This window comes from Pimephales promelas, chromosome 16, assembly GCF_988280905.1.
Source record: "Pimephales promelas chromosome 16, fPimPro1.hap1.1, whole genome shotgun sequence".
Lineage (NCBI taxonomy): Eukaryota > Metazoa > Chordata > Actinopteri > Cypriniformes > Leuciscidae > Pimephales > Pimephales promelas.
In genome coordinates this window covers 25,462,769-25,490,064 of record NC_142784.1, presented here as the reverse complement: position 1 = coordinate 25,490,064, position 27,296 = coordinate 25,462,769, and the positions used below count along the sequence as shown (strand labels likewise).

The window sequence follows — 27,296 nt, the reverse complement described above, 5'->3', positions numbered from 1 at the left end:
TGTAGCATTCTGTTTGCTTTGAATCAGACGAGGAGATTAAGGAGTGCAATAAGATTACATTTATTTGAATGGATGAATTATAGCATTTATTTTGAATTAATTATCGAGAGAGAGAGAGAGAGAGAGAGAGAGAGAGAGAGAGAGAGAGAGAGATGAGTACCTGTGTCTTTTCAGTCTCTCTCTCTATTAACATTGAAGCTGTGAGTTTAATTATTCCAAAATAGCGATGTAACCCCTTCGTTGCTGAGAAATATAATGTAGCGATTCATCAGCGAAACTACTTTTAAAGGAGTAGTTCACTTTTAAAAAAAACTTTTTGCTGATAATTTACTCACCCCCATGTCATCCAAGATATCCATGTCCTTCTTTCTGCAGTCGAAAAGAAATTAAGGTTTTTGATGAAAACATTCCAGGATTTTTCTCCATATAATGGACTTCAATGGGAACCAAACGGTTCAAGGTCCAAAAGACAGTTTCAGTGCAAACTGCAAACTGTTCAAAGGGCTTTAAACGATTCCAGACAATGAATAAGGGTCTCATCAAGCGAAAAAAAAAAAAAAAAGTTTAAGTTTTATAAGCTCAAATAGTCGCCTTGCTCTGTTGTGTCACGCACGTTCGTGACTCTCCTGTTCGTACTCGTTTATCAAAATGAACAAATCTTTTTTCATGTCATTTTGTTCATTTAATGAACGAAATGAACGAGTTGACTCGGGAAAAGATTCGTTCATTTTGAAAAAAAAAACGAGTTCGAAAAGGAGAGTCACGAACGCGCATCACAGAACAGAGCAAGGCGACCATTTGAGCCTATAAAACTTAAACTTTGTTGTTGTTTTTTTAAATGAGTGATCGTTTCACTTGATAAGACCCTAGTTCATTGTCTGGAATCGTTTAAAGCCCTTTGAACAGTTTGCACTGAAACTGTCTTTTGGACCTTGAACCGTTTGGTTCCCATTGAAGTCCATAATATGGAGAAAAAACCTGGAATGTTTTCATCAAAAACCTTAGTTTCTTTTCGACTGAAGAAAGAATGACATGGACATCTTAGATGACATGAGGGTGAGTAAATTATGAGCAAAAGGTTTTTTAAAAGTGAACTACTCCTTTAATAATAAAAGTCGCAGGGCAGCGTTGATACGTTTTTATCACAGAAAACGATTATTTCTAAAAACTCCGGCCAAAGTGGAGATTTCTGAAAACGCCGGTTATGTATTGTCGTGTGAACTGGGAGAAACAGCGTTTTAGGTTCTCTCTTGTCGATTCTGAGGATTTTGATTGGCTTGCATGGCTTTATCCTTACCCCCTACACTGCCGCCAATAGGTTTGGCATAGTTATGATGGCGCTCAACGGCGTATTTATGCGGGTGTGTGAACGATGTTATTTTTGAAAACGGAGAGGGGAAAAATATTTGTTTAGCTAAATACCCGGCTTTGTGTAAACGTGGCCTAAACTGACATGTGCATTAAATGGTTTTATTACACCTTACAGCCAATCAGAATCGAGTATTTAGACAGACCATGCTATAAGCTTAAATAAGACCCATATGGATTGGAACTTATCAAATCAAATTAGTATTATTTTAACATTATTTGCATGCTATTATACATTTATAAATATTTTGAATTAGCTTTTATTTTCATTTTAGTAATTGTATATGATTTTATTTGATTTCTATTTAGCTTAAATTAATTTTTATTTCAGTTTTTGTTTTAATAATTTTAGTACTTCAAATTCAACTTAATTTATTTCAGTTATTTCATTTAAGTTGAAGGTTTTTATATGAAAAATATACATTTTTTTTTAATAATTAATATTATCAACACTGAATCAAATCAAGAGCTTCATACTGGAATTTAATCAAATATCAATACCCGGCCCTATTTGTACATGGTTTCTATGCTGGTTGAAGATGGTCATCAGTTCTTCCAAATTGGTTTGGTCGACTCACTGACAGGGGACCAAGGTTGACCCCTTAGAGCTGGTTAACAATGCTTGAAAACATAGCTTGAACTAGTTGACCACCTTAGTCTAGAATGACCTGGATTTTTCAGTCAATCCATATTAAACAACAAGACTAACATTTCCACAGTGATCACAAAGAACTGTTATTTTTATATATTTCACATGTATTGATGCAGCTTGCACCGTTATTAATATCGAGCAAACATCAAAAGGTGCTGAAAGGGAATAATCCAGCACATTTCTCGCCACTGGCTTTTCTAATGTCAGTGATCAGTACGTGTCTGATATGTGGTGATTTCGAACGTCGGCCGATTACTAATTGCTTTCTCGCTCTGACTAACAGCCCCTCATATCATTTCCTCAGACAGCAGCGGCATATAACGCTCGTAATATTTAATACATTTCAGCCCGAGCGGCGTGGCTTTAAAGTCATCGGCGGCGACCTATGCTCTTCATTATCTCCCTGTCCAAGTGTTAACCGTGCCCAGGAATAAATTGCATTTCTTGTTATGTTCCGTCATGCTCCGACTTAAACCCTCCTCTTAAGAGACAATGCGGAAATTCCCAGAGCACGTTCTCTAAGCCAATCACGGCCCGCCATTCACATTCAAATACACTTCTGGCTGAGATGAATGGGTTTCTATTTGGGCTGAGAGAAAAAAAACATAAAATCAGGCTGGGACAGATGAGATCCCTAGCGAACAGATATGAGATGATAGATAGAGTGGCAGTCTTTATGCATCTGTATCAACTTATCCGATGCACCTTCTGAAAGCCCTCCAGCCTGTCTGTCATTAAAGTTAATTGCCCAGAGGCGGGCAGCAGGCAGGCCAGACTCACAACACCACAGGCATGCTAATGCGCTAACCCCTTCTACTGCGTGCGCATTCTGAACGAGTCACTGGCATCAACTACCCGTCGGAAGAAAATATCCACAGGTATCAGCTTCATTGTTTCCGTGTCTATTGTTGTGCTCACAATGGCATACAAGTTAAATGGACCGTCAATACACATTAAAGTGATTATTGATGCCGGCACGTTACAGGTTATTCACTTCAGGACAGGTGCCTAATAAAATAAAAAGGAGTGAATTTTACATTCTTAAATATTGAATAAGCTTTGCCCTGTCTGACAAAATGGCTCGAAAGTCGAGGCCGACCGACCTGCAGAGACTGTCTGTGCCATAAGCAATGTGAGCTTTGTGCTCCGTACCATCAAACACAGCTGTGAACATAGACAGCCGCCACTGTCTGCAAATGGTCTGGCAGTGAAATGGAGAGCGAACAGGAATGGCATATTAATGAGAACAGGCTGCATGTTCAGAATAAAGAGAAGAGCAACGGGAGATGCACGGACCCCATTGTTTGATTTGCCCCTCACATTGTAAATACAATGCGGATCATAGGAAATACACAGGTAGATGTCGTCAGGTGTCCACCTACCCCTTATGTTAGGTCATTTTGTATTTATTGGTTATGATTTTGTTATTACATCCTAAAAGTATGCTACTATATTACTATAAGATTAATATGATTTATTCTGGTTAGTGTTGGTGGACCAATATCTTTTGTTGTTGGTTAACCAGCATGCTTTTTTATGACAATGGTTTTGACTAAGGCAGGCATGCTGATTTAACTAGTTAGGAGGCCTGGTAATGACACTACCATAGTCTAGCATCCAAAACACAACATAAACTGGTGACCATGTAGCCTAGTGGGCAAAGATGTGAATTCAGACCTCTTATAGACCCCCAAAGGAAAGACTAATTATTACTTGTTTCTTGTACTGTAGATACATTAGCATGATTGATTAAAGACCAAATTGAGTCCAAGTCAGCAATTCAAACATAAATTAACCATAATTCTCAATTTATCCATAATTAAACATAAAAACAGAAAGAAATAAGAAAACTGATTTCATTAAGAAGAAAGAATTTAGTGATGTCCTGAGACTACATTTGTTTAATCAAGTGCACCTGAGACGTGTCCCTAGTTTTGAAAGTTCCAACCTTTCAAAAATAAAAATTTCCTCTGTGAACAGCTATTGTATTATTGAACCACTTATTATACACTTGATATGTTGTCTAAATTAAAACACAAAAAATATCTGAATTAATTGCGCTTACACAGTTTATGCACAGTTGTTGTTTGTTTAAAAATGCTGCAATTCCAGTAAAGACAAGCAGATTTTGCTTGGTGAAATAGCTATAGTAGTTGACATTTACTCAGACTCCGTTAGGAGTGTTGAAATGTCCTTTCAGATGTTGTTCTGGAAAAACCATGTACCCGGCGGTCTGTGGCGAGATGGAGCGCATACTTAATGCCTCTTTAAAAAAAACAAAAAAACCTCGCTTCATTTCTGGCCTGTCTTATCAAAAATTTACATGTTGAGTCTAGACTTCAACTGTCTCTGACAATCTTACTGGTATTTCAGGTCAGACAGAGAGAACGAAAGCAAGAGTAAGATGCACTCTTGCAAGCAAATGGAGCAGGTCCATTTTGTGCTCTTTCTGTTCACAGTTAACCTTACAGATCAGAACAGAGATAACTGTATAAAACATGCTTATACACAATGATACTAGTAGTCTAACTAAATTTAATGGATGTTGATTTATTTTTACTGAGTTTCTAACTATTGTTTGGAGGAGCACATTTATATTCATGTATTGCAATCCTACCTGTTGCAATGATAAGAGTTTCTCAACACCTCTCCCAACCTCATAATTCAATTGCAATTTTTGTTGTCAATTTCGGATCATTTGATAATGTAGAATGGTAAACAAAGAAAATGGAGGGGTTTGACTTAAAGGGATACTCCACTTTTTTTGGAAATAGGCTCATTTTACCACTCCCCCAGAGTTAAACAGTTGGGTTTTACCGTTTTCGAATGCATTCAGCCGATTTTCCGATATTTAGAAGAATATCAGTAACAAGACAGTTTCTGGTCTCATTGACTTCCATAGTATATTTTTTTCCTACTATGGAAGTCAATGAGACCAGAAACTGTCTGGTTACTGATATTCTTCTAAATATCAGAAAATCGGCTGAATGCATTTGAAAATGGTAAAACCCAACTGTTTAACTCTGGGGGAGTGTAAGCCTATTTCCAAAAAAAGTGAAGTTACCCTGAAGGAAACTGTCGAGAGAAAGGGGGATGTGAGGTAGAGTGAGAGACAAAAGACTGTCAGAAAACCTCAGATGGGCCGCCCACAGACTGTAGGGAGATAAAGTTTTGTTTACAAGTTTCAATGCTGGAAGAAGTCACTGTATGATTAAGTTTGATATGTTCTTGGCATTGAATCTTTATCCAAAAGATAAGTTTAGCCATTGTTAGAGTAAGTTATCACTCAGTTTGTTGTATAACGGTCATGATAGCATTGTCTTTAGCGTTAGCATTGACTTTTCTTGTTGATGCAGAAATTAGGCTGCTTCCCGCCCAGGTGTGTGGTTCTTGGGCATAAATGTGATAATATGTACCCTACTCTGTCGATATTCACCTGGCTTGTCTGAGGACAAGTAGGAGGTTTATATAACCTTAGCAAGACTATGGGAACATGCTCCTTCTGAACTCTTTTTAAAGCTAGTGGCCCACTTGCCCTTTTCTGCATTACACAGAGGTGTGAAGTCGTTAATGTGCTTTTAGATGACTCAGATATCGGCGATGTGAGTGATGTTCAGGTAAAGCTCACCTGTGTGTGAGCGGAGATGGCGTTTGAGCGCCGTGTGGCTCGGGAAAGTGCGTTCACACTCGCTGCAGATGTAGCTGCGCATGCCGGCGTGAATCTCCATGTGCTGCTGCAAAGCCTTCTGGGTCTGGAAACGCTTCCCACACAGAAGGCAAAACACTGCCATATCTGAGCCTTAAGAAAAAAGACAAAACAAGATGGGGTTTAGGAGTAAAGCAGAGAATGCAGAATTAGGACTTAATCCATTTTGTAGCTAAGGACAATGTGGCAAAATGAATGAATAAGTCCATATGTTTCATAACGGATGGAGTAAAAGAGACTTAGACGTATTGCCTTAGTTTGTCTTCTCTCCACAACAGAAACAGTGCTTTCAGTATCTATGGCCAATCAATAATGAATCTTTCAAGTAAAGCTGTCCCTAATTTAAAATCTTTGTGAATGCCCAGTGGTGGGTTCGTGAACAGCAGGCTGGGATTGACTTCTCACTCAATCAATCAGCATCTACGAAAGAGCTCAGAGTAAAAAAAAAAAAAAAAGCATTAGTGCTTCAGACACACAAAAAATGACCCTCTACACTTCACCGACAGCTCGTCTGTAATGTGAGTTTTGTGTAAATGTACTCAGACAAGTTGCCTGATGTCTGCTATTTCCATTCTTTAAAAGTTTAAGGGCCGACATCAATTACGAAGGACCATTTAGGGGCCGGGAGAGGATATTCACCAATGAAAACTTTTTTGACAAAGGTGAAAAAAATAGGGAATATGATAAAGAACGATCAAATAAATCAAATGTAATGTCATTAATCAGGAATAAAATAAACACTATTTTTAAAAATCTTTATTAATATTTAATATTATTAGAAATTCGTGAACATTTTTTCAGGTCAGCTGTCCTCTCAGACTGTTATGCTGAAAACAAAAGTTCTTTTGGAAGCCACAGCAGCTCCGAGGCTCACGAAAAAGGCAGAAGAAAAACATTCAAGGCAAATCTCGCTGTGAATGCTGGAGAATGATGACACATTCTTGAGCTTCATTATATCAGACACATAACAGATATTTGTGTTGTCAGCCTTTTTCAGAAAAAGAAGAAAAAACAAAACAAAAACCGAGGCAATCCAGCACAGGCATAAATATACGAGGCGACTGTGGTAAAGAAAAAGAAAGCACGAGGGCAAGAGAGAGAGGGAGCTTAGCTTCACTACTGTTTAATGTCTTTAGGAATAATTTACCTCTACAACTCCAACTATTTATACCATCACTCAGTTCCACTGAGAGCATCCCCTGCTTCTATTTTTCCTCATTCTTCTCTCCTTCTGTCTCCCTCGTTCGTCTGTGTCTAGCTCCCAGCAGAGCTTTAATGGTTCTGAAGTGGCTGACAGAGTAGCTTAAGCCGGGTGAATAGGGCTGTTAATGGAGCCAGCTCCTCTCTCAAAGTGAGTATCAGAGACTCGGCTCTCCTCGGCAGCTGCTGTTAGTGGCGCTCCAGAGCTGCCCATTACCCACAGTACACCTCAATGAGACATACAACAGCAGAGAGAGGTGTGTCACCAGCTACTCCTGCAAAAATGTGTTTCCTAACACAAAGACAGAAGGGTTGGGCAAAATATACAATTTAACAATCGTCTCACTTTCGATTCAGTTGGAATATGAATTGCAATGCTATCAAGCTAGGCTAACAAGGTTCTGAATTGGAATTGGAATTATTTAATGAATTGCAATGCAAACAAACATACAGTCACACCAGAGGAATTTAGTCTTAACACAAGTTTTGTGATAAAACAAAGTAAAATATTATATGATATAATTTTTCTGTTCTGAAATCTATCACGGTTTCCACAATAAAATTTAGCAGCAAAACTGCGTTTAACACTGATAATTATAAGAAATATTTTTGAGCTGCATATCAGCATATTAGAATGATTTCTGAAGGCACTGAACTTTGAAAATTGAACTTTGCCATCAAAGGAATAAATTACAGAAAACATATATTAAAATATTAAACAGCTATTTTAAATTGTAATAATATTTTAAAATATTACTGTTTGTTTCTGCATTTTGATCAAATAAATGCATGCAGCTTTTGTGAGACACCTCTTTAAAAAAAATCAAGTATTTCAGTTTTCAATATGGGTAATCATTCATGAAAATACTTTTACATCTTTGTCTTAGTATTTTTAAATCAAAAACAAAAGCTTAGTAAAACATAATTAAAGCTACACTGTGTAACTCTTTTAGTTTATTCTTAGCTAAAAACACTTACTTCTTTCAAAAATATATGTGCTCATTCATGTATATTTACTTTGTTCAAGTAATAAAGTATTCTCGTGAGTGTATAATATGCCATTGAAAATACATACGGGTAAGGGGTTCTAATGTCGGTCGCCATGTTGCCCCTCCATCTTGAAAGTACATTAGCCAAAGAGGGACATACCCGTTAATTCAAGCTTCGCCTTTCGCGTTTACGTTTGAGTTAACACTCATGGACGAGGTCGAACTGGAAGCCATGTTAATCTTGGACTACATTGGCCACCGTAGGACTTAGGAGAGGAAAAGAAACTAATATTCACTGGATGGTCATATACATTTTCACCGCTAGATGGGGGTAAAAATCACACAGTGTAGATTTAAGACAAATATATTGAATGCTATCACACGATACGGGATATCATCAGAGATGAAAAAAGGATGGAATATAAAGGGAAAGTTTAATTTGGGTGGCTTGTTTGGATGTAAATAATATCACAAACAGTGAAATTTTGTTTGCCTTGATGATAGGGTGTTCTGGATGGTTGTCAGGGTGTTGCTAGGTGGTTATTTTTTGGCCAGTCACCAAGCTTCTATGATATTTAGATCAACAGACATGGTTCAGATCACTCTTTCACGTAATTCTACCAAAAAATGAATTCAAATGCTCCAGGATGAGTTAGTTTAATACTTAGGGTTAACGTTAAACATGAACAATTGTAATGGCAATCAACAATTAAAGAAAAACTCGAGGAAACCATCTATTAACCATTTGGTCTAGATATGGAGCTTTTGTCTGGTGTCTATTCCTTTAGCCCTGCTTATGTAGAATTAATGAAGATAACACATTAATCATAAAGCACGCTTTAAAAATTCATACATAGTACCGGGTCCTATTTCACATGGAGAGCCAGAGCCATCTTCCCACATCAGACCTGCACTTTAATGTCAAAACTTTGTTCAAATAGATTAAACGGCGTTATCCAGCGAAGAACATCTTCGCCTCTTAAAACGAAAATACACAAGAAGCCGAGACCGCCTGTTCTGGCCCATATAGTTTACAATGGAGAGAGAGGATGCTTGCATCTCGCCGATACGTACAAATCCCCTTTAATCAGATATGAGAGGAACAGAGACGAGGAGCGCGGGGGGGTGGGGGGGACGAGCATTAGTAAACACGACGCTGTTCGGTGCCTTCATTGGCATTCGAGTGGGGTTAGAGTGCTGCATTTAAAATGCTGCCTGATGAGGACTACAAAATCAAACCATTTGTTACCACTATTGAGGAGCCTGCAGGCAACAGGCAATTAAATTGGAATTAGTGCAGGGAGATCAGATACAGATGATTCACACACAGAGAGGGGGGAGCTGTCAAAGCTGGAGTTTCATTTCGTTTGGAGGGGACAAATACTTCAAGAGTAAACACATTTATCCCTCTGGCTTGCAAGCTCACCAGCAAATATAACTCTGCCATGATTCTGAACCGAATGCGATTTACTAACATGGATTGCAAATTCGAGAAACAAACATGCGTCTCAAGAACAGGATAAACACATCATCCTTGGAATGACTCTGTTGGCTCAAAATGAACGCTAATGTAAATAATGTCCCCTCTCTGCCACAGTTCGGCTCGAGCCGGTCTGGTATACCTGGTATTGGCATTCCCATCATTTCAATGGCAGATGCTAGATTCAAGAGTATGTGACCTAATTTCTGACATCTTTACTTCACGGACACTCATTGACTCTATATTCGAACCCCTTACAACAGATGGGGGGAAACAAGTATATGTGATGCGATTTGGGAAAGCCCACCACATACAGTATTACACATGTGGTTATCTGAAGTCGGCTGATCGCTATGATTTTCAGAAACTGAATTTTGAGAAAAACGGGTTTAAATAACTCTCATGTCCTGCTTTTTATTGCCTTTTTTCATATCACATATTTTAGTAACTATCATAGATTAGATAGATTTCATCCTGTGAAAACCCGTTTTGAAATTGGACGATTGAGGAGCGAGCAAGGTCTTTTAAACGAGCAGCTTCAAACTCTGTTGTTCTCTTGTGCTCCGCATCACACCATACGATAACGCTGGATAAAAATAAATAAATAAAAACTTGCATGCCGTTGTAGTTTACACAGGACTAGCGGGACCTTTATTCTGTTATGTGGTTTATTTTGATAGGTAAAACTGTCTTTGTAGTGTAAAGAGAAGGACAAATAATTGTTTTGTTTTTTTTGCTCCTCACGTGTTCTTAAAGAGAAAGACACGTCTTTTCAGCTTGCCACTATAAATCGCAATTTTTCTCCACCAATCTAGTGAATTTTTCAGAGATGATAAATGATGTTATAGAATAATAATTGATTGAAAACCCAAATTTGACAATAAACTGACATTCAATCTATTTTTAGACTTTATTGAAAATGTTCAAGTGTGACATCCGACAGGTTTTCCTAGATCGCATCACATTTATGTGTGTATCTATACCTGTTATTTCATTTTTTCAAGATAATTATGTATCTGAAAACAGAAATGCAGAACTGTTCTGAATGACAAAGTGATTACTAAATCATTATATTTCATTTTAAACAACATGTTTTCCATAACATAATAATGTAATAATAAAATTGATATTTATTCAAGCATTTAAAAATTTGTGGATGGTAAAGTGTTTTTTTTAATAAATACAAAACCCTATAAAAACAGTAATATTGTGAAATTTTATTACAATATAAATAGCTGTTGTAATCATGTAATTTATTCCTGATGTCAGAGCTGAATTTTCAGCATCATTACTCTAATCTTAAGTGTCACATGATCTTGCAGAAGTCATACTAATATGCTGATGCTTATTATCAATGTTGAAAACAGATGTGCTGCTTAATATTTGTGTTGAGTTTGTGATGCATTTTTTTCTGGAAACTTTGATGAATTACAGAAAATTAAAAATATATATTTTTTTTTACATCTTTTACATATTTTTACTCTTTTAATTACTTCAATCCATTCTTGCTAAACAAAATAATTAATTTCTCACGGACCCCAAACATTTGAATGGTAGCATATGTAATATCTAATAATTCAGCTTACAATGCTAATTACAATTACATTACAATGCTAATGACACGCTTAACAATTGCGTGTCAAGCCGTAAATCTTGTCATGTCAAGGCTGTCATGTAATTGATGTATTTTAAAATAAATCCGATTTAAAATATTTCGAAATAATAGCAGAAATCTCCAAAACCTCTCAGTTTCTATTGTACATTGCAATATTATTCACGTGACCGTTCGTTTGTCGTTACCATCGCCCCCCCTCACTTTCTCAAGGATTTCATTTACAAACGACAAACCGCTGACCGCTCGTACTTGTTAATAATCGTTAGGACAGGGGAAAAAAGCCCTGTGTGACTCTACAAACAGTTGTGCCTAAAGCCCCTCACTGGAATGCATTGTACCTACTGGTATAATTTATTCGGCAGGCCATCTGGACAGTGAGGGGACAATCAGGCTTAGAGTATGAATGACCTGCTCTATTGTTTCCACGTCCACAGGTCCACCTCTTACTCGGCTAATCTGTGTGACTCTGGCTTTTAAAGTGCACCGCTGCTGAGGTGGCTTTTCCGCAGCACAAAAGTCTCTCAGCAGTCCCTCATTAAGACACGACACGCCGGATTGTGTCTTACCTTTTTCTGCTGTCAGAGGTGCCCGGTTAATCATTAAAGAGTTGAATCGCACACAATTACTGGCCAATTAATAAATAGCTGGAGGAAAACGATCTGAATATCGACGCATGGAAATACTTGCAGGACCACATTACAGTTCACTCTGCCTGAATGGGAATATGCTTCACATGTGTTTTTATCATCTCGAGTGTGTGAGATTCAGCGAATGGAGCTTAATTGAAGAGGTTTGAGAAAGAAAACAAAAAATACGTGGTTTGGGAATTATATAAACATACGTAAAGGTGAAAGAACCTTCTAAAATCCAATACAGTGCTAAAGGTTTCACAGAAAAATGCATATGTATGAGAAAGAGAGAAGTGTACAGCACTATAGAATGCCAGTATTCATTCAGAACAAGCCTCTCCTTTCACAACACTTCATGGAGGACAGAGGACCGAAAAAGGTTCAAACCTGCGAGGAAGTGAACATTTTGATTTATACACTTTAAAAGAAGGGTGATCAATGTAGGCCTCAACTATAAAGATCTTTTCAGATGGATGACCTTGGTTTCGTTTTTTTCCTCGCCCCTGCCAACAATTCATGGCCTATGAAAAGCTATAAAATAACAACACATTACAGAAACACATGCACTGTAAGAATGTCAGACGCATCAACTGTCTGTCAACGGGTGAAAATCTAATATTTTTTATGCATTTATTTGTTTTGTAAGATGGCATGTGTATTAAGGAATGTTTTCTGTTTTGTGTAAGAGGTGGCATTTGTTACGAGTCACGGACCCAAGGCCAGCAGGGGGCGCACTCTGTAACAACAACTCATGGCGCAGAAGGAATCCTCAAATGACCCCATCCGACAGCACGGTTCACACACATAAACCCGTAGCTGTGAGTCACGCTTCTGTCTGAACCATCTTAATGAGCAACATTTATACATTTTTTGCATCTGACCTCATTACTGTTTCTGTCTAATGAGAATCAAGAATGCTTTATATTGCTGTCCACATTAAGACAGAATTTAATGATATTACAGGATGATTTAGCATTTTAATACTATGGCTAATTAAAGAAGTACATCAAATGTAAAACAACTGGAGTGGATCACGCAGCCTATTAAACTAGTGTACAAAGGGCCATATGTTTTTGTCTTTTATCAGTCTATAAATCAATACACCTCATGATGTATTGACACAAACGACTGTTTCTCACCCCTAATTTGATTGTCCTGCCAATTAAGCCTTGTTTTAAAAGTCGCATGAGATCGTTTCAGAGAACGGTAGAAAATTAATTCCTAATTGACATGCTGCCTCCCCCATTTTTCCCAGGCTGAAGAGGGACGGCAGCTGAAGGGAAACTCTTCTCCGGCCCCTCACTGTACAATAGAGAGTGGATTTGCCTTTCACACTGGTCAGTTGACCCCTTGACATCCGATGACTACAAAGTTCTGAATTAGAATAAAGGCCAGAGACTTAATCCAATTCCCACAGTGCTAGTACGCAGAGTGCGAGAACACCCAACTTTTCTTGGAATCAGAAGCAGGTTTGTGTAACATTCTAGGAAGAGGAAGGAATTTAAAACTCTGCTATTGGAAGAATTCAGAAAACAATTCCAAAAGAAACAGCATGTTCAATGTACGAAACGGCACTAATGAAACTAATTCTGAAAATCACATTCCATAACAAGACAACACCACATTGGTTTATCTTATGAAATCTTTTAATGACGACAGTATCTCAACCGTATTTCAAGCCACAGTTTGCAATCCTTTCATGACAGTTAAGTACATGTGACTCAAAATTATTAACACAGTAGGCTAATGTAGCAGAAAAAATTGTATTACTGTAATGCAAAATGTAATTCATTTTATAATTTTATGCATATATTGTCCCCTAATTTAAAGGGATACTCCACTTTTTTTTGGAAATAGGCTCATTTTACCACTCTCCCAGAGTTAAACAGTTGGGTTTTACCGTTTTCGAATCCATTCAGCCAATTTTTTGATATTTAGAAGAATATCAGTAACCAGACAGTTTCTGGTCTCATTGATTTCCATAGTAGGAAAAAAATATATACTATGGAAGTCAATGAGACCAGAAAATATCTGGTTACTGATATTTTTCTAAAAATCGGCTGACAAATTTTACCATTCAAAAACGGTAAAACCCAACTGTTTAACTCTGGGAGAGTGGTAAAATTAGCCTATTTCCAAAAAAAGTGGAGTATCCCTTTAAGTAGTACACTCTTAGAAGAAAAGGTTCTATAAAGAACCTTTAAAGGTTCTCTACGTATTTGGAACCCCTAAAGGTTCTATACAGAACCCTTTAGGGTTCTTTTTAACCAGGAAAAAGGTTCTATATGGAACCTTTTGGGTTCATTCATTGTCATTTGTTTTGTCCTTTCCGGATTAAATATTTCATATTATTGACAAACATCAAGACCCTAAAATGTATTTATGAATGCATGGGAATGATCACAACATTCAAGTTAATCAATGTCACACGAAGAGTGCCATTTCAGTTTTACTCCTCCAAAAATCAGCATGATTAAAGTGTGATATTAAGTTACTACAACAGTTTAATAAACATATATATAAAGAACGTTTGTGCCAAATGGTCCTTTTTTAACATAAAAGGATCTTTGGAGTTGAGTATAGAACCCTATGCTTAACCCCAATGAACCCTTTTTTCTAAGAGTGAATCAAATATTTTATAATATTAGTAACAAAGTTTTTATTATTTTATTCTACTTTTTTTTGTATATAAAATAAATTGTATACATAAATCATGGTAATATTTGTTTACTGCCTTTAAAATATTTGTATTACCACAATATATAAATCTAATGAGAATAATTCGACTTTTTACACAGTCTAATGTGACCTGGATATTTCCTGGACAGAACAAAACAGAAGTGAATAGAAAGCATCTTTGTAGCAATGTTTGCTAAAAAAGACCACTGTGAGAAGGAGATGTAAACATGACAGTTATGCAAACAGGCACAACAAATACATCTAATCTCTTTATCTCAGAACAAACTGGGTAGATTCACCTGTTCTGAGCTAATTCAATGAACAGTAGGTTCTTTCTGATAAAGACACAGACATATTGTGAAATCCTGGTTCTTTTGTAGCCATTTGGAGGGAGTCAGGTTGGTTTTTGAGAGTGAGAACGGATGAATCTCGGGTATCTATATCAAGATGGATCAGTGAAGTATTAATTTTAATTTAATTGATTCATTACATAAAAATCAAATACCCATGTCTCCAAGCAACTAGAAGAGAGTTGAAGTGTTTCAGGATAATCCCAGCATTCACTAACAAGTCACTTCTTTTTGTTCAACCCCCCCTCAGTCTATCAAAAAAATTCCCACACTGAGATTCAGCCTATTTACATTGTAAACAACACAAAAAGACAGCAATTTATTTAATTCAGCTCATCTTAAAGGTCTCTGCAAACATCTCCAGAATCTAATTACATACTAACTACTTCATCTACCAGCACTAACTTTTGAATAGAGACACAGACAATATAGAAATCCTGCTGCTCCGACTCTCTCGGCTTGTGGAATCTCACGGAGAGAGGAATCACAGCCGGAGCGGTGCACGTGAATATGTGTTTTTCCAAACAATGAGCGACTTAGGAAAAAACTGTGGACACCCCGTGATGCCAGTAGCATTTCATTCTGCCTCCTGACGGGCAGAAAGAACTTCATCTCCCTGCATTGAAGTTATAGCACAATAGGAATTAGTCACTGTGTGATGAAGGGGCATGCTGGGAAATCTGCAGCACCACTGAGACAATCAGTCTCATCTGAGCCAGTGGGGGGTGCAACCTGTTTAGCTGGTCACCGTGATTTCGCTCCTGGGTCAACATATTTTGTTGTTCCTGGAACAACATTCCTGTCTAAAATAACCCTACCCATGAAATTTCCCTAAAATCACAGGGAAATGAAATGGGAATAACACTGATCTAAAGCACCTAAGCCGAAATTTGACATGAACTGTAAACTTTTCTCTCAATTATGATTGGTTGATTGGAATGTTGTTCCAAGATCAACAAAGATATTGGTCCAGGAACAGGTTGAACTTGGTGAAATCACCTGTTTGCTTACAGCCGGGTCATGGTAGAAAGAAGTCTGTATCAGTGAAAATGAAAAATAACATCTTTATTATAGGACAAAATCATTTTTCAAAAATTTACTTAGGCCACATAAAAACGCGACATTTTTAGCATTGTTTTGGTGTCTCATAGCACTAAACAAGAAAGAAAGATGCCTTGGATATTTAATTTGTTTGTTTTTAGATATTTTTACGGAATTGTTGAGTCAGAGAACTCGAGAAGAATGATTTTGACAAATGACAAAAACATTTTAGACAATAATCTATCAACAATGACAGAGGCCCGCACATGGTAAACTGAAAAATATTATATTTATGGTGGTCATAAATTAAGAATTCGTTCCCTCATTTTATGTAAATCGTGGCCATGTTGAAGCGATTTGTTTCCAAATCAATAAATTGAGGGAACAAATTATTAAAGGGATTGTTCACTTTGAAATTAATTTTTGATATGTTTTAGCTTACCTCAAGAGCATCCAAGATTTAAGTGTCTTTGTTCCAGCAGTAGTTTCAGTTTTGATATATTTAGGTCAAATCGTCCTTGTCTGTCAATCGTATAATGCAGGTCTATGGTCACCACCCCAAAGAGCATGCACAGACAAGTCCAAATTAAACATGATTTAATGACTCGTAAATGTAAGTACACATTGATGGCCTAAGACATGAAACAAGCGGTATTTATATAGTTTTTACCTCTTGTAATCACAGCCACAAAGCGCCCGCGCCCTCAGATCACTTGGATGTGGCTGTGATTACAAGAGGTAAAAACTATATAAATACTGTTCGTTTTCTCACACAAACCCCTTGTTTCGTGTCTTAGGCCATCAATGTGTACTTACATTTACGAGTCATTAAATCATGTTTAATTTGGACTTCTCTGTGCATGCTCTTTGAGGTGGACCCCATAGACCTCCATTATATGACTGATAGACACGAACAGTTAGAATATAAAAAATATCAAAATTGAAAATACTGCGAAAACAAAGACACCTACATCTTGGATGCCCTTGAGGTAAGCTAAACATATCAAAAATTAATTTCAAAGTGAACTATCCCTTTAAGTTGTTATCAGATGTCTGATTCTTGTATTTTCAGACTCAGTGATTCACTTACCAACTTCAACGGTGGGGAAGATTCTCAGTGAATTACAAATTAATTTCTTATCTTCCCACAAAGCTATCATATGACTTCAAAAGAGTTGCAATGAACTTTATATGCCCCATATGAAGTTTAAAAGCTCCAGTCTCCATTGATTTTCATTACTTGGAAAAGAGCGACCAGGACATTCTTCAAAAATTCACATTTCGCATTTCTCTCGGAACAAAGACGGTCATATGTGTTTGAAACGAGCCGTGGTGTGCGCGTATCCGAGGAAAACATGTGCGTTATCATTCGAAGCCGTTCGAAACGATTCCTTTAAAATGTATCAGAGGCACATGAGCTCAAATGCATTTGACTAAATATAACCCAGTCATTCCAGATTGCTCTGTGGGGATGACTTTGACACATCAACTATACCTCAGATGACCCCTGAAATTCAATCGGCTGCAAAGTGAGAGACAGACGGGCCAATCTAGCAAAGTAAGGAACGTTCTGCTTAATAATTAACGCAACAAGAGATACATTGCTCTTGTTTAACCACTGTTTATTCAGTGGGCCAGATCGTTGAAGTCACAACGTGTTCCCGGTGAGTAATTCTCAGTGTGCCCTCACCCTCACTGTAGATGCAAGTCACTTCCTGTGCAGCGAGATGAGCGTGACGGACGAGTTTTAGGAAATCGGACGTCATAAGCACACGAGACAGATGGACGAGCGGTCGCCCCCTTAGGCCGAAATCGTTTAAAGGCAAATCGCTTCTATTCCGGTCTCAAATAAAACCCCTTCAATAACATTTTTATTTCTGCTCTGCGAAGGATGCGATAAAGCCCTTCTCCGTCGGGAGGGTAGAGGAGGACAAGAAAGCTGTGATGTGCTGGCCTGCTTTTCCAGCCTGCCCGCCAGTGCATCGGTCCAGAGACACAAGTGAGTTTTATTTTAGGAGGCTTTTAAGTAGGTCAGCTCTCTAGTAGGTCTCGTCTATGACAGCACAGCGGCTGAGTGTAAACAACAGCACATGATGTTGTTTGTCTCTCGCTCTGTCCTGGCACCAAATGCCACCAGCTCCCCCTGTCCCACGGGTCTCCCACAATCCTCTTTTCCATTTGCAACCCTAAAAACCTCAGAGAAGCAGGCCATTCACCTCTGACATTCTCACATATGCTGGCATTTGAGGACAAACGTCTTGCTTAAAGGCTGAGTCAGAATTAACACTCAAATGCATGTAAAAACAGCCTATTAAAAATGAACACTAAGTTACTCACCAGTTCTTTGTGCAATGGGGAACTGACAAGAGTGATTCAAATCAAAGACATACAAACAAGCTAATAAAAAACCTAGGGACACACAATATATCAGGACTAAAGGTTATCCGCAGCTATAAGAGATTCTATATTTAATTATTGTATCGTACTATTTTCACCTTTAAATTATATTTTGCTGTAATATACACTGTATATTATATATTATTTTGATGCATAAGATCACTAGTAGCATTTCAACTGATTTTAGTGTTTTAATTTTTAATGTATTTAGAAAATAACATAAAATGTTAATATTGGACACTTCGTATTTATTGACAAAATAAAGAACAAAAAAGAACGAAAATGATCAGTTTTGACTCCTTATTCATTTATGTATTACATTAGTGGAGAATTAACCATCAGAAGGCTTTAGATGTTGGTTTTTTAATTTTCTTAGGAACTCTTAGGAAAATATGTGGAATATTCCTTGTATTGTGACACCAAAACAAAAAATAAGGAGACAAAACTGCCACAACAGAATGCACGGATCTTGAAACACATATTCAGTGCTGAACTACTTTTAATCATGTAATTGATTTGATTAAAAATTCAAATTGATTGACAGCCCTATATTTTTAAAGTTAATTTTTTTGGGGAATTTTTGCCTTGATTGGAGAGAACAGTCAAAAAAAGAGAGGAAATTTTATATAAGAGTAAATATTATATTATATATTATTATATATAATACTATATATTAGAGCTCTGTCCACAAGGAAAACAGTTTCACAGCCAGTAAAAAACACTTCTGGTTGGTCTTAAAGGAGTAATTTACTCACCCCCGTGTCATCCAAAATATCCAAAAATATTCTTTCTTCAGTCGAAAAGAAATAAAGGTTTTTGGTGAAAACATTCCAGGATTTTTCTCCATATAATGCACTTCAATGGGAACCAAATGGTTCAAGGTCCAAAAGACACTTTCAGTGCAAACTGCAAACTGTTCAAATGACTTTAAATGATTCCAGACGATGAATAATGGTCTTATCAAGCGAAACGATCGCTCATTTAAAAAATCAACAACAAAGTTTAAGTTTTATAAGGTCAAAGGGTCACCTTGCTCTATTCTGTGATGCGCGTTTGTGACTCTCCTGCTTGAACTCTTTTGTCAAAATGAACAAATCTTTTTTTGTGTCATTTGGTTCATTCAACGAACGAAATGAATGAACTGACTCAGAAAAAGACCTTTTGGACCTTGAACCGTTTGGTTACCAGTAAAGTGCATTATAAAAAAAATCCTGGAATGTTTTCATGAAAAACCTTAACTTCTTTTCGACTGAAGAAAGAATTACATAGACATCTTGGATGACATGGGGGTGAGTAAATTATCAGCAAAATTTTTTTTTTTTTTTAAAGTGAACTACTCCTTTAATGCATTGAAATGAAATGGCTGCTTCAAATGGAAACAAGGCCCTAGTTTTTCTTTACCGTTTGGATATTCATATAGGAAGGCTATCTTGGCTCCGTGGCATACTTCAAATTTGAAATGTAAAATTCTAGCTTGGTTAAGTCCAGAAAATGAACGCAAGTGATGAAAACATCTCTCACTTCAGCGAGTGATGGCTGGTGCCCAGCAGTAAAAAGGTTTTTTAAAATGGATGAGCTATGTCCTCACCTCCTCTCGACTAAATGTGCAGCCAAACTGAAACAGAGAGCGGGATGTTTACAAGTTTGGGAGAGAAGGTATAAAATTCTGGGCATCATTAACACCACCTCTATGTCGACATGCATTAAGAATTTATACAGTTTGTGCCACAGCGAGTTACAGTTACATGCCAACGTTTTAGAGAGGGTTATCATCTTTCTCCCCGTGGAACACAGGCGACAGATATTGCACCCTCATTGTAGTTGCATCGATGTGCACCACTGCACAAAAAGTAATAGAAACCGATCCTCTGATCCATCAGAAATTCAGAGATTTTATGAGCTGGCTGCCATGGAAACATTTAGCACCTCAAATCCACGCAGATGACAAAAGTATGGCACCTTGTTTTAATTAGGACTCAACCTTTATATAGACTCAACATGTGGATCATTAGCCCCATGAAACGCTTTTATACCCAGAGAGCAAATTAATTAGTGCAGTCTGGAATACCTGTGACAGACTGTATCCTCTGATAGTAGTGTCATATGCCAATAAGTACCGGTGGAAAATGTTATTGAAAAGTGTGCTTGAGTTATCTCTGACAAAGAAATGCCACTTTGTTTGGCTTTTTTTGTTATTTAAGCAGTGACATTTAGAAATTTTAAATCACGGCTTAGTGTTCTTTCTGGGACCGCTGTATATAGATTCAGGGACATTTGCGGCATTTTCTCACTTTAGTTTTATTGATATAAATAGTGCATTGAGGACAAGAAAAGATGTGGGAATGGGATCAGGAAATGTCACAAGCTGCACTCAAACTGGCATTTCATTCGACTATGGCAGTTAAACCACAAAAACACACACACAAAATGTATAATTACACATCAGTCACACATTCTATTCGAGTCTAAATACATTTCTGTGAGAAACAGACTGAAATTTATGTCGCTATTCCCTCCAGTGAGCTGTTAACTCAAGAACTGCAGTGACTGGATCATTAATTTAAATCACAGCCTGATTTGTGGCTCATTCATTCAGTCCGATTGGATCATTGAAACTGGATCAAAAGAACGACTTGTTTAGATGAATCAGTTCTTGAGTTCAACTCACTGAATCAAAGATCCAATTGCAATGGTTCTCGAGTTAACAGCTCACTGGAGGGGAAGATGAATTGGATCATTTCTGGCTGTTCCTCACGTAAAGCCATCATTTTGCGTCTGAAGAGTATGACGTGAAAAAATAACAGGGTAAAAACAAAGTAAATAATGACAGAATTTTCATTTTCATTAGACTAGTTGCACGCCTATGCTTCAATGTGTCCTGACAGAGTACACTCGGGTATGCAGCAGCAAAAACAAGTCTACACAATATACCATGACATGCCAACCCCTATCAGAGCACGCTATTTTCCTCACCTAAAATATGATTATTAAAATGTCTGTAGTACAACTGAAACCTAACCTTGCAGTCATCAGATGTCAGTAAATATGAATATTTGACAGGAGGGTGGCAGCTGAGCGCTGTTGGCGTGTTAATGAACGTGCCAGAGCGTCAATGACTCACAGGCTCTGGTAACTCAGTACAGTCGCTCTAATAAATGTACGTGCCATGTTTAGACAAAGTGATGGAGATTGGTGAAACATGGCACTACTGCTGTGCCACAGCGGTGTGCCGCCCTGCCCTGTAACAGCACATATTATTGGCTGAAATTTTAGAGGGCATCGCTGCTGAATTATAGAAGACCATTTTTGATAGGGTCATAAACATGATTGCTACTGGTACACGCATGACGCATCTCCACTTTACGGGTGGTTTTTTTTTCCATTGTGGTGAACTAGTGTTATTTAAAGAAGTGGCTTGTGGTTAGATGAGGCTTGTACCTGTGTGAGTCTGCCGATGTGCTTCCAGAGCATCTTCCTTGGAAAATTGAGCCCCACACTGATCACATACTAATGCTTTTGGTCCAGCTGGAAGGAAGAAGAATACAATAAAAGTAATCAGTTGGCTAATAGCTTTATTACGAATGGCAATATCACACAGTGTCATTGTAGTATTATATACAGTATGTAAATTATATACATATTAGGGGTGTAACAATATATCGTGCCACAATATATCGCAATACAAAAATGCAAAAAATACGTATTGTGGATAGTGACAATATGTATTGTGGATAGTCCCCCAAAATAAAAATGATTATGTGAGAAAAAATTCAAGTTTGTGTAAGTAATACATTAAATTACTAATATATAATGTTGATTATAATGTGTAATAATGCAATGGGGGAATATTTGTGGGTCAATGCCAAATATCTGAAAAGTGGCTGACATTATTTTAAATATATCTAGCCAGTAAAAGAGTGCAAGCATATTCATCTAAAATAATTCTGTATTTTCAGCTCCAAGTCCAAGCCTATTCATTTAAACCCACAATGTAATATCAAATTTAGCATTTTAGCAAATTAACATTTTTTATTTATTTAAATTTAGCCAATTTAGCATCAGTACATTTTTTGTTAACCTTTAACCCTATGTCTTGGAGTATTGTAATAATATTGTGTATCGTGAGTTCAGTATCGTGATATGTATCGAATTTAAACCCACAATGTAATATCAAATATAGCATTTTAGCAAATTAGCATTTATTTATTTATTTAAATTTAGCAAATAGCATCTGTACATTTTTTGTTAACCTTTTAACATATGTCTTGGAGTATTGCAATAATATTGTGTATCGTGAGTTCAGTATCGCGATATGTATCGAGTTTAAACCCACAATGTAATATCAAATTTACCATTTTAGCAAATTAGCATTTTTTATTTATTTAAATTTAGCAAATAGCATCTGTACATTTTTTGTTAACCTTTTAACATATGTCTTGGAGTATTGTAATAATATCGTATCGTAAGTTCAGTATCATGATATGTATCGAATCGTGACATGAGGGTATCATTACACCACTATTACATATAATGTGTGTGTGTTACAACTGACGTGGTAATTCACAGAATGACGACGATGAAGATTAAATATTAACTTGTTTAATGCACACGAAGGGAATACATAGATGAAGGCATAGCAACGCAACATAAACTTCTCACATAAGACGAGAACCGACAATGAACTGAGACAGGGAGTATAAATAAATACACAGAGAAACTAAATAACAGACAGCTGAGCGTTCTTTCCCCATTTATCACCATGTATTTGAAATATGAACGCATGTTTATAAAAGGAAACCTGTACGAAATCAGCTTTTTTAAGCTCATGTTTAAAAAAATCAAACCATAAAATGAACTGAAAAGAAAACAGAAACGATGCCGAAGGCTGAAATTGTGTTATTTCAAAGAATGAGTTGTTTATGACATTAAACGTCATTCATCTCCCCCACACACACATCAACAGGGTAACATACTCTCCCTTGACAGAATCAAAGAGATGTTCTTATCTACAAGGGCTGGCAGCTTTCTCTTGTCTTGTCTTGATAAAAGTCTGTAAACCATAAGCTGAGGCAGAACAGACAGCAACATGTCCTAAAGGATATTAAAACCCTTTGTATCTTCAGACTGATTTATGACATGTACAACGAGTCTCTTCTTACAAACAAAACACTATATCCATTTATTATGTGTTCGTAGAGATAACAGTAAAAAATGATAATCATATAATAGTGAGGGTCAAATCAGGTTGACGTACCCTCAGGCAGGTACTGCTCATTTCTTCCTTTAAAAGCTGATTTTGATCAACCATAATTTATTTATCAAAGCTAAGGTTGGTTTCTTCAAGGTGAATCTCACAAAGCCTGTCAAGCCAGTTATATTACATACTCCCCTTTAAAAGTTTTTGGTCAAAAGTCTTTTTTTTTCCTTTTTTTTTAAAGAAGCCTCTGCTCATCAATACTGCATTAGTTTGATTAAAAAAAATTGTGATCACAAGTTATAGAGGCAGTTTTCTATTTTTAATATATTTTCAAATTTAATTTAATTTTCAACATCCATTATTTCAGTTTTCAGTGTGATTATTAAGAAATTACTTCTGTAATTTAACAATGTAAAAAATACCTTACCTTAATAAAGTAATAAACCTTAATAAATTAATGTTTTTTATGTATATATATATATATATATATATATATATATATATATATATTTGTTTGTGTATGTTTGTTTCTAATTATATATATATATATATATATATATATATATATATATATATATATATATATATATATATATATATATTATAATGAATAAAATCTAAAAATATAAATACAATGTAAATAAATATTCACATTTCCCCACCAATTCTAATTGCTATAATGCATGTTTTACTTTTGAATTTGTTTGTAATTTTCATTATTCTCATTATTCTAATCACCGTATTACAAGAATATCTTGTCTGGGCACAATGAAGGCTGTGCATTATGTACATTAAGTACTAACATAACTTATAAATTTAAACAGTATAATTGTATTTTATTTTTTTTTTACATATTACGTTAATGGAAATTCACATTTTTCACATTAAGATAAAGTGAAAGGGTGTGGGCTGCTCAATTATTATGAAAATAATGTCAAAATGCAAAATCTTAATGGTCCTAAAAATAGGCGATGGAAAAATCCCCCCATTGAGACGTCATTAAACATAACCTACACAGATGCAAATACATTTACAAGGTGTATAAATGCACACTCTCACACACACAAAGAAAGAAAAGAATCATTTAACCCAGTTGCAACCACCGATCCAGTTAATAACTGGACTAAATAACTGTTCTGATGGCCATCAACCGCCTGAGGGAATCCATCTATTATTAGATCCACCTGTGGAGCCGCTGGCCCATTATGAAGTAGGCCAGGATGTTTCCATCACTTTAGAAACACTTTCAATAAACCACACACACACACACTCAACCGAACAAGGAGAAATGGACGGCTGACGTTGCTTTTTCTGAACAATTCATTAGGGACAAGACCTCAAAAAGAGAAGTGAACAATGTCTTCCATTCACCACACATGGCTTGGACACAACACAACCAGCGGTTCTGCCAGCAGGCTCTCACCATTTCCTGCAGACTTTATATCTCAGACTCACAGGAATAAAAGAAAAAAAAACCAATAAAATCCGAATGTATAATGAGCATCGGCTCATCAAGTATCTATTTTCACTCAGCTGGCCCGAAATGGCTTTATTATGACTCATTAAAGCACCCACAAGCTTCATGAAGTCAGCCAGCTAGCACCTAAAATTAGCCTCTTTTCACATACACTTTCTTCTCGCTCCTTCTGGACGACAACCAAAGCCCTTTAAAGTTTAAAAACGCTCTCATTTACAGAATCGTTACAAGCCACGCTGAAAAATACTTCAATGGTGGTGTGACTCATCAGCGCCAGTGTAAATTGCACCTGTGAGAACATTTCATGTGCAGCGTGAATTAAAATGCTCTGTTTTCAGTTCATTGTCTTATTACTGAAGGATAGTAGCTATGCCCTGAATTCTAGTGAGCTATATATAGACAGCATTTCAACATATCTGATTTGTTCTGTTGTGATGCTGACAGGCAAGGTGAGGCGGGATTCTCTCATATGTCTCCCCTCGCACATGTTTCCAAACGCTCAGCAGCACACATTTAGAAACCACAAAGCAGATCCCACATTCAACCGGCTTGTGTTCTGTTTCAGACGGCACAATGCGCACTGTTCCCATGATAAACAGCCCAAACAGCCTCCAGACTGGCTGCAATCACCCTCCATCAAAACACTTTGCCTGGCATACAAAAATAAGATTCAATCTCGTGTTGAATACCAAATTAGAGCATTAGAAAACAAGGGCTTCTGCTACTTGGCAACCGTTGGGATGTAAAGCGGCAAAATCCAATGACGGGCCAGAAGATCTAGGGCTTTGATGCAATATAAAGACTGAATTAGATTTTTACTTTTATTTTCCTTGCATTTTACTGGCTTCCAAATTAAAGACTCAAGTTAACGATCATAAATTGTAAGGGGTTTGGATGTCAACACTGAAACACTAAACGTTATTTATCTTGTAATTTGTGAGAGTAATAGGTCACAATGGAAAACAATCATGAAAATAATAGAGGCAAAAATGGCAAAATATTAAAGCAGCTCTATATACTACAGTATATAAACACAGCAGGGTGGTTTAATGCCTTTTAAAAACAGCCTTCTGTCAATATCTGTGACAAAGTACGAAGAAAGGTAATAAGTATGCTGACATCTTCAGGTCTGTGAGGTATGAGTGTTTAAATCCACCTGATAGAAGCCTGAACAGAATGCACTTCCATGAATAAGGCATCACATGGGGTCTGAAACTCTTACAATTTTTTTTTTCAACAAATAAGTCAGCAAAATGAGCTGAACCATGGTAAAATAATAATAATAATAATAAAATATAAATTGCAATAATAATTGTTATATTTATATAAATTTTCAACCCTGTTATCAAAATCTAGGATATGAATTTCTAGCAATAAGTAATAAACATCAAAATTAAAAAGACAAAATGTATTGAAATAAAATAAATAAAAAAGATAAGTATAAGTAATAAGTATACTTATCTTTTTTATTTATTTTTATTTCAATACATTTTGTCTTTTTAATTTTTAATATATATATATTTTTAATATATATATATATATATATAAATAAAAATACAGCATTCCTGTAAAATACAGTAGCAGGGTTGAAAAGCCTACATTTGAGTAAAATTTAAAGAAAAAAGGTCAGTTTATTTACCTGGGTGTCACAATTCTGAGGAATGTTAGAACTAAATATGACATTTTTGGTAAATAAAATTAGTAAATAATTTAAAATAATTTAATATGAATTTATTTAACACATTATGTCAACATTTGTACAGATTTTAATTATTGGATACGGGCCAAAAAAAAAAAAAACGTTCACATTAGCGTTTTAACACCAAACATAAAGAAACTGAACCTAAAGGCATTGGGATATGTTCACAACCTGATCGGTCGGAAAGAACTTACCTAATATCCAAAACTATGCTGTGTGCTGGAATAAATGTGCTTGTTGTATGTGGGTAGCCTACATATGATGATATTTTGACCAGCTGAGAACTGTTGAAGAACTTATAAAATGTGTAAAGGAGTCAAAACAGCGACACACAAATGAGTAGACGCGGTTATGATGTCTGTACCAAACTGTGATGGCATCATCATGACATGTATCAACATCATGAGTATGATGTCCTTTTTAGGGTCGCATCTTGTGACATCACATCCTGTTTTTTTTTTTTTTACATGTCTTTGGTTCATGCTGCATTCAAATTTCATTCGAACGGCACCAGAGTCCATTTGGAAGCGGGCCGAGACCTTCCTTTTCGGGGTTCTCGGCCCGTTTGTTTTGTGCGCACGAAGGTTCAGATGGCAGCATTCACACGTATTCAAATAAACCGCCCTAACAGAGCAACCGCAGCAAGGTTTGTTTTAACCCAACCAAACATACCAAGTGTGAACACACCTTTATTTTACAGTCCTGTTCCCCATGCACATGGTAATTACAATAACTAGGTACTAAACCCTGAACCTACGCCTAAACTTAACCTTTCTTTGGTAAGTGCATGTACTGTAAAATCAATTTAACATTTATC

At 36.5% G+C, this 27,296-nt stretch overlaps 1 protein-coding gene across 2 annotated transcripts in view; it reads right to left on the bottom strand.

Annotated features, from left to right (window-relative positions):
* Nucleotides 1–27,296, bottom strand: part of zbtb16b (zinc finger and BTB domain containing 16b) — a 53,980-nt gene that overhangs the window by 5,171 nt on the left and 21,513 nt on the right. For both annotated transcript variants that reach the window (XM_089121315.1, XM_039670908.2), the window contains exons 4-5: nt 21,545–21,631; nt 5,649–5,819 (exon numbers count right to left, since the gene is read on the bottom strand). In XM_089121315.1, the coding sequence (XP_088977441.1) occupies nt 5,649–5,819; nt 21,545–21,631 (258 nt within the window). The remainder of the gene's footprint in view (nt 1–5,648; nt 5,820–21,544; nt 21,632–27,296) is intronic.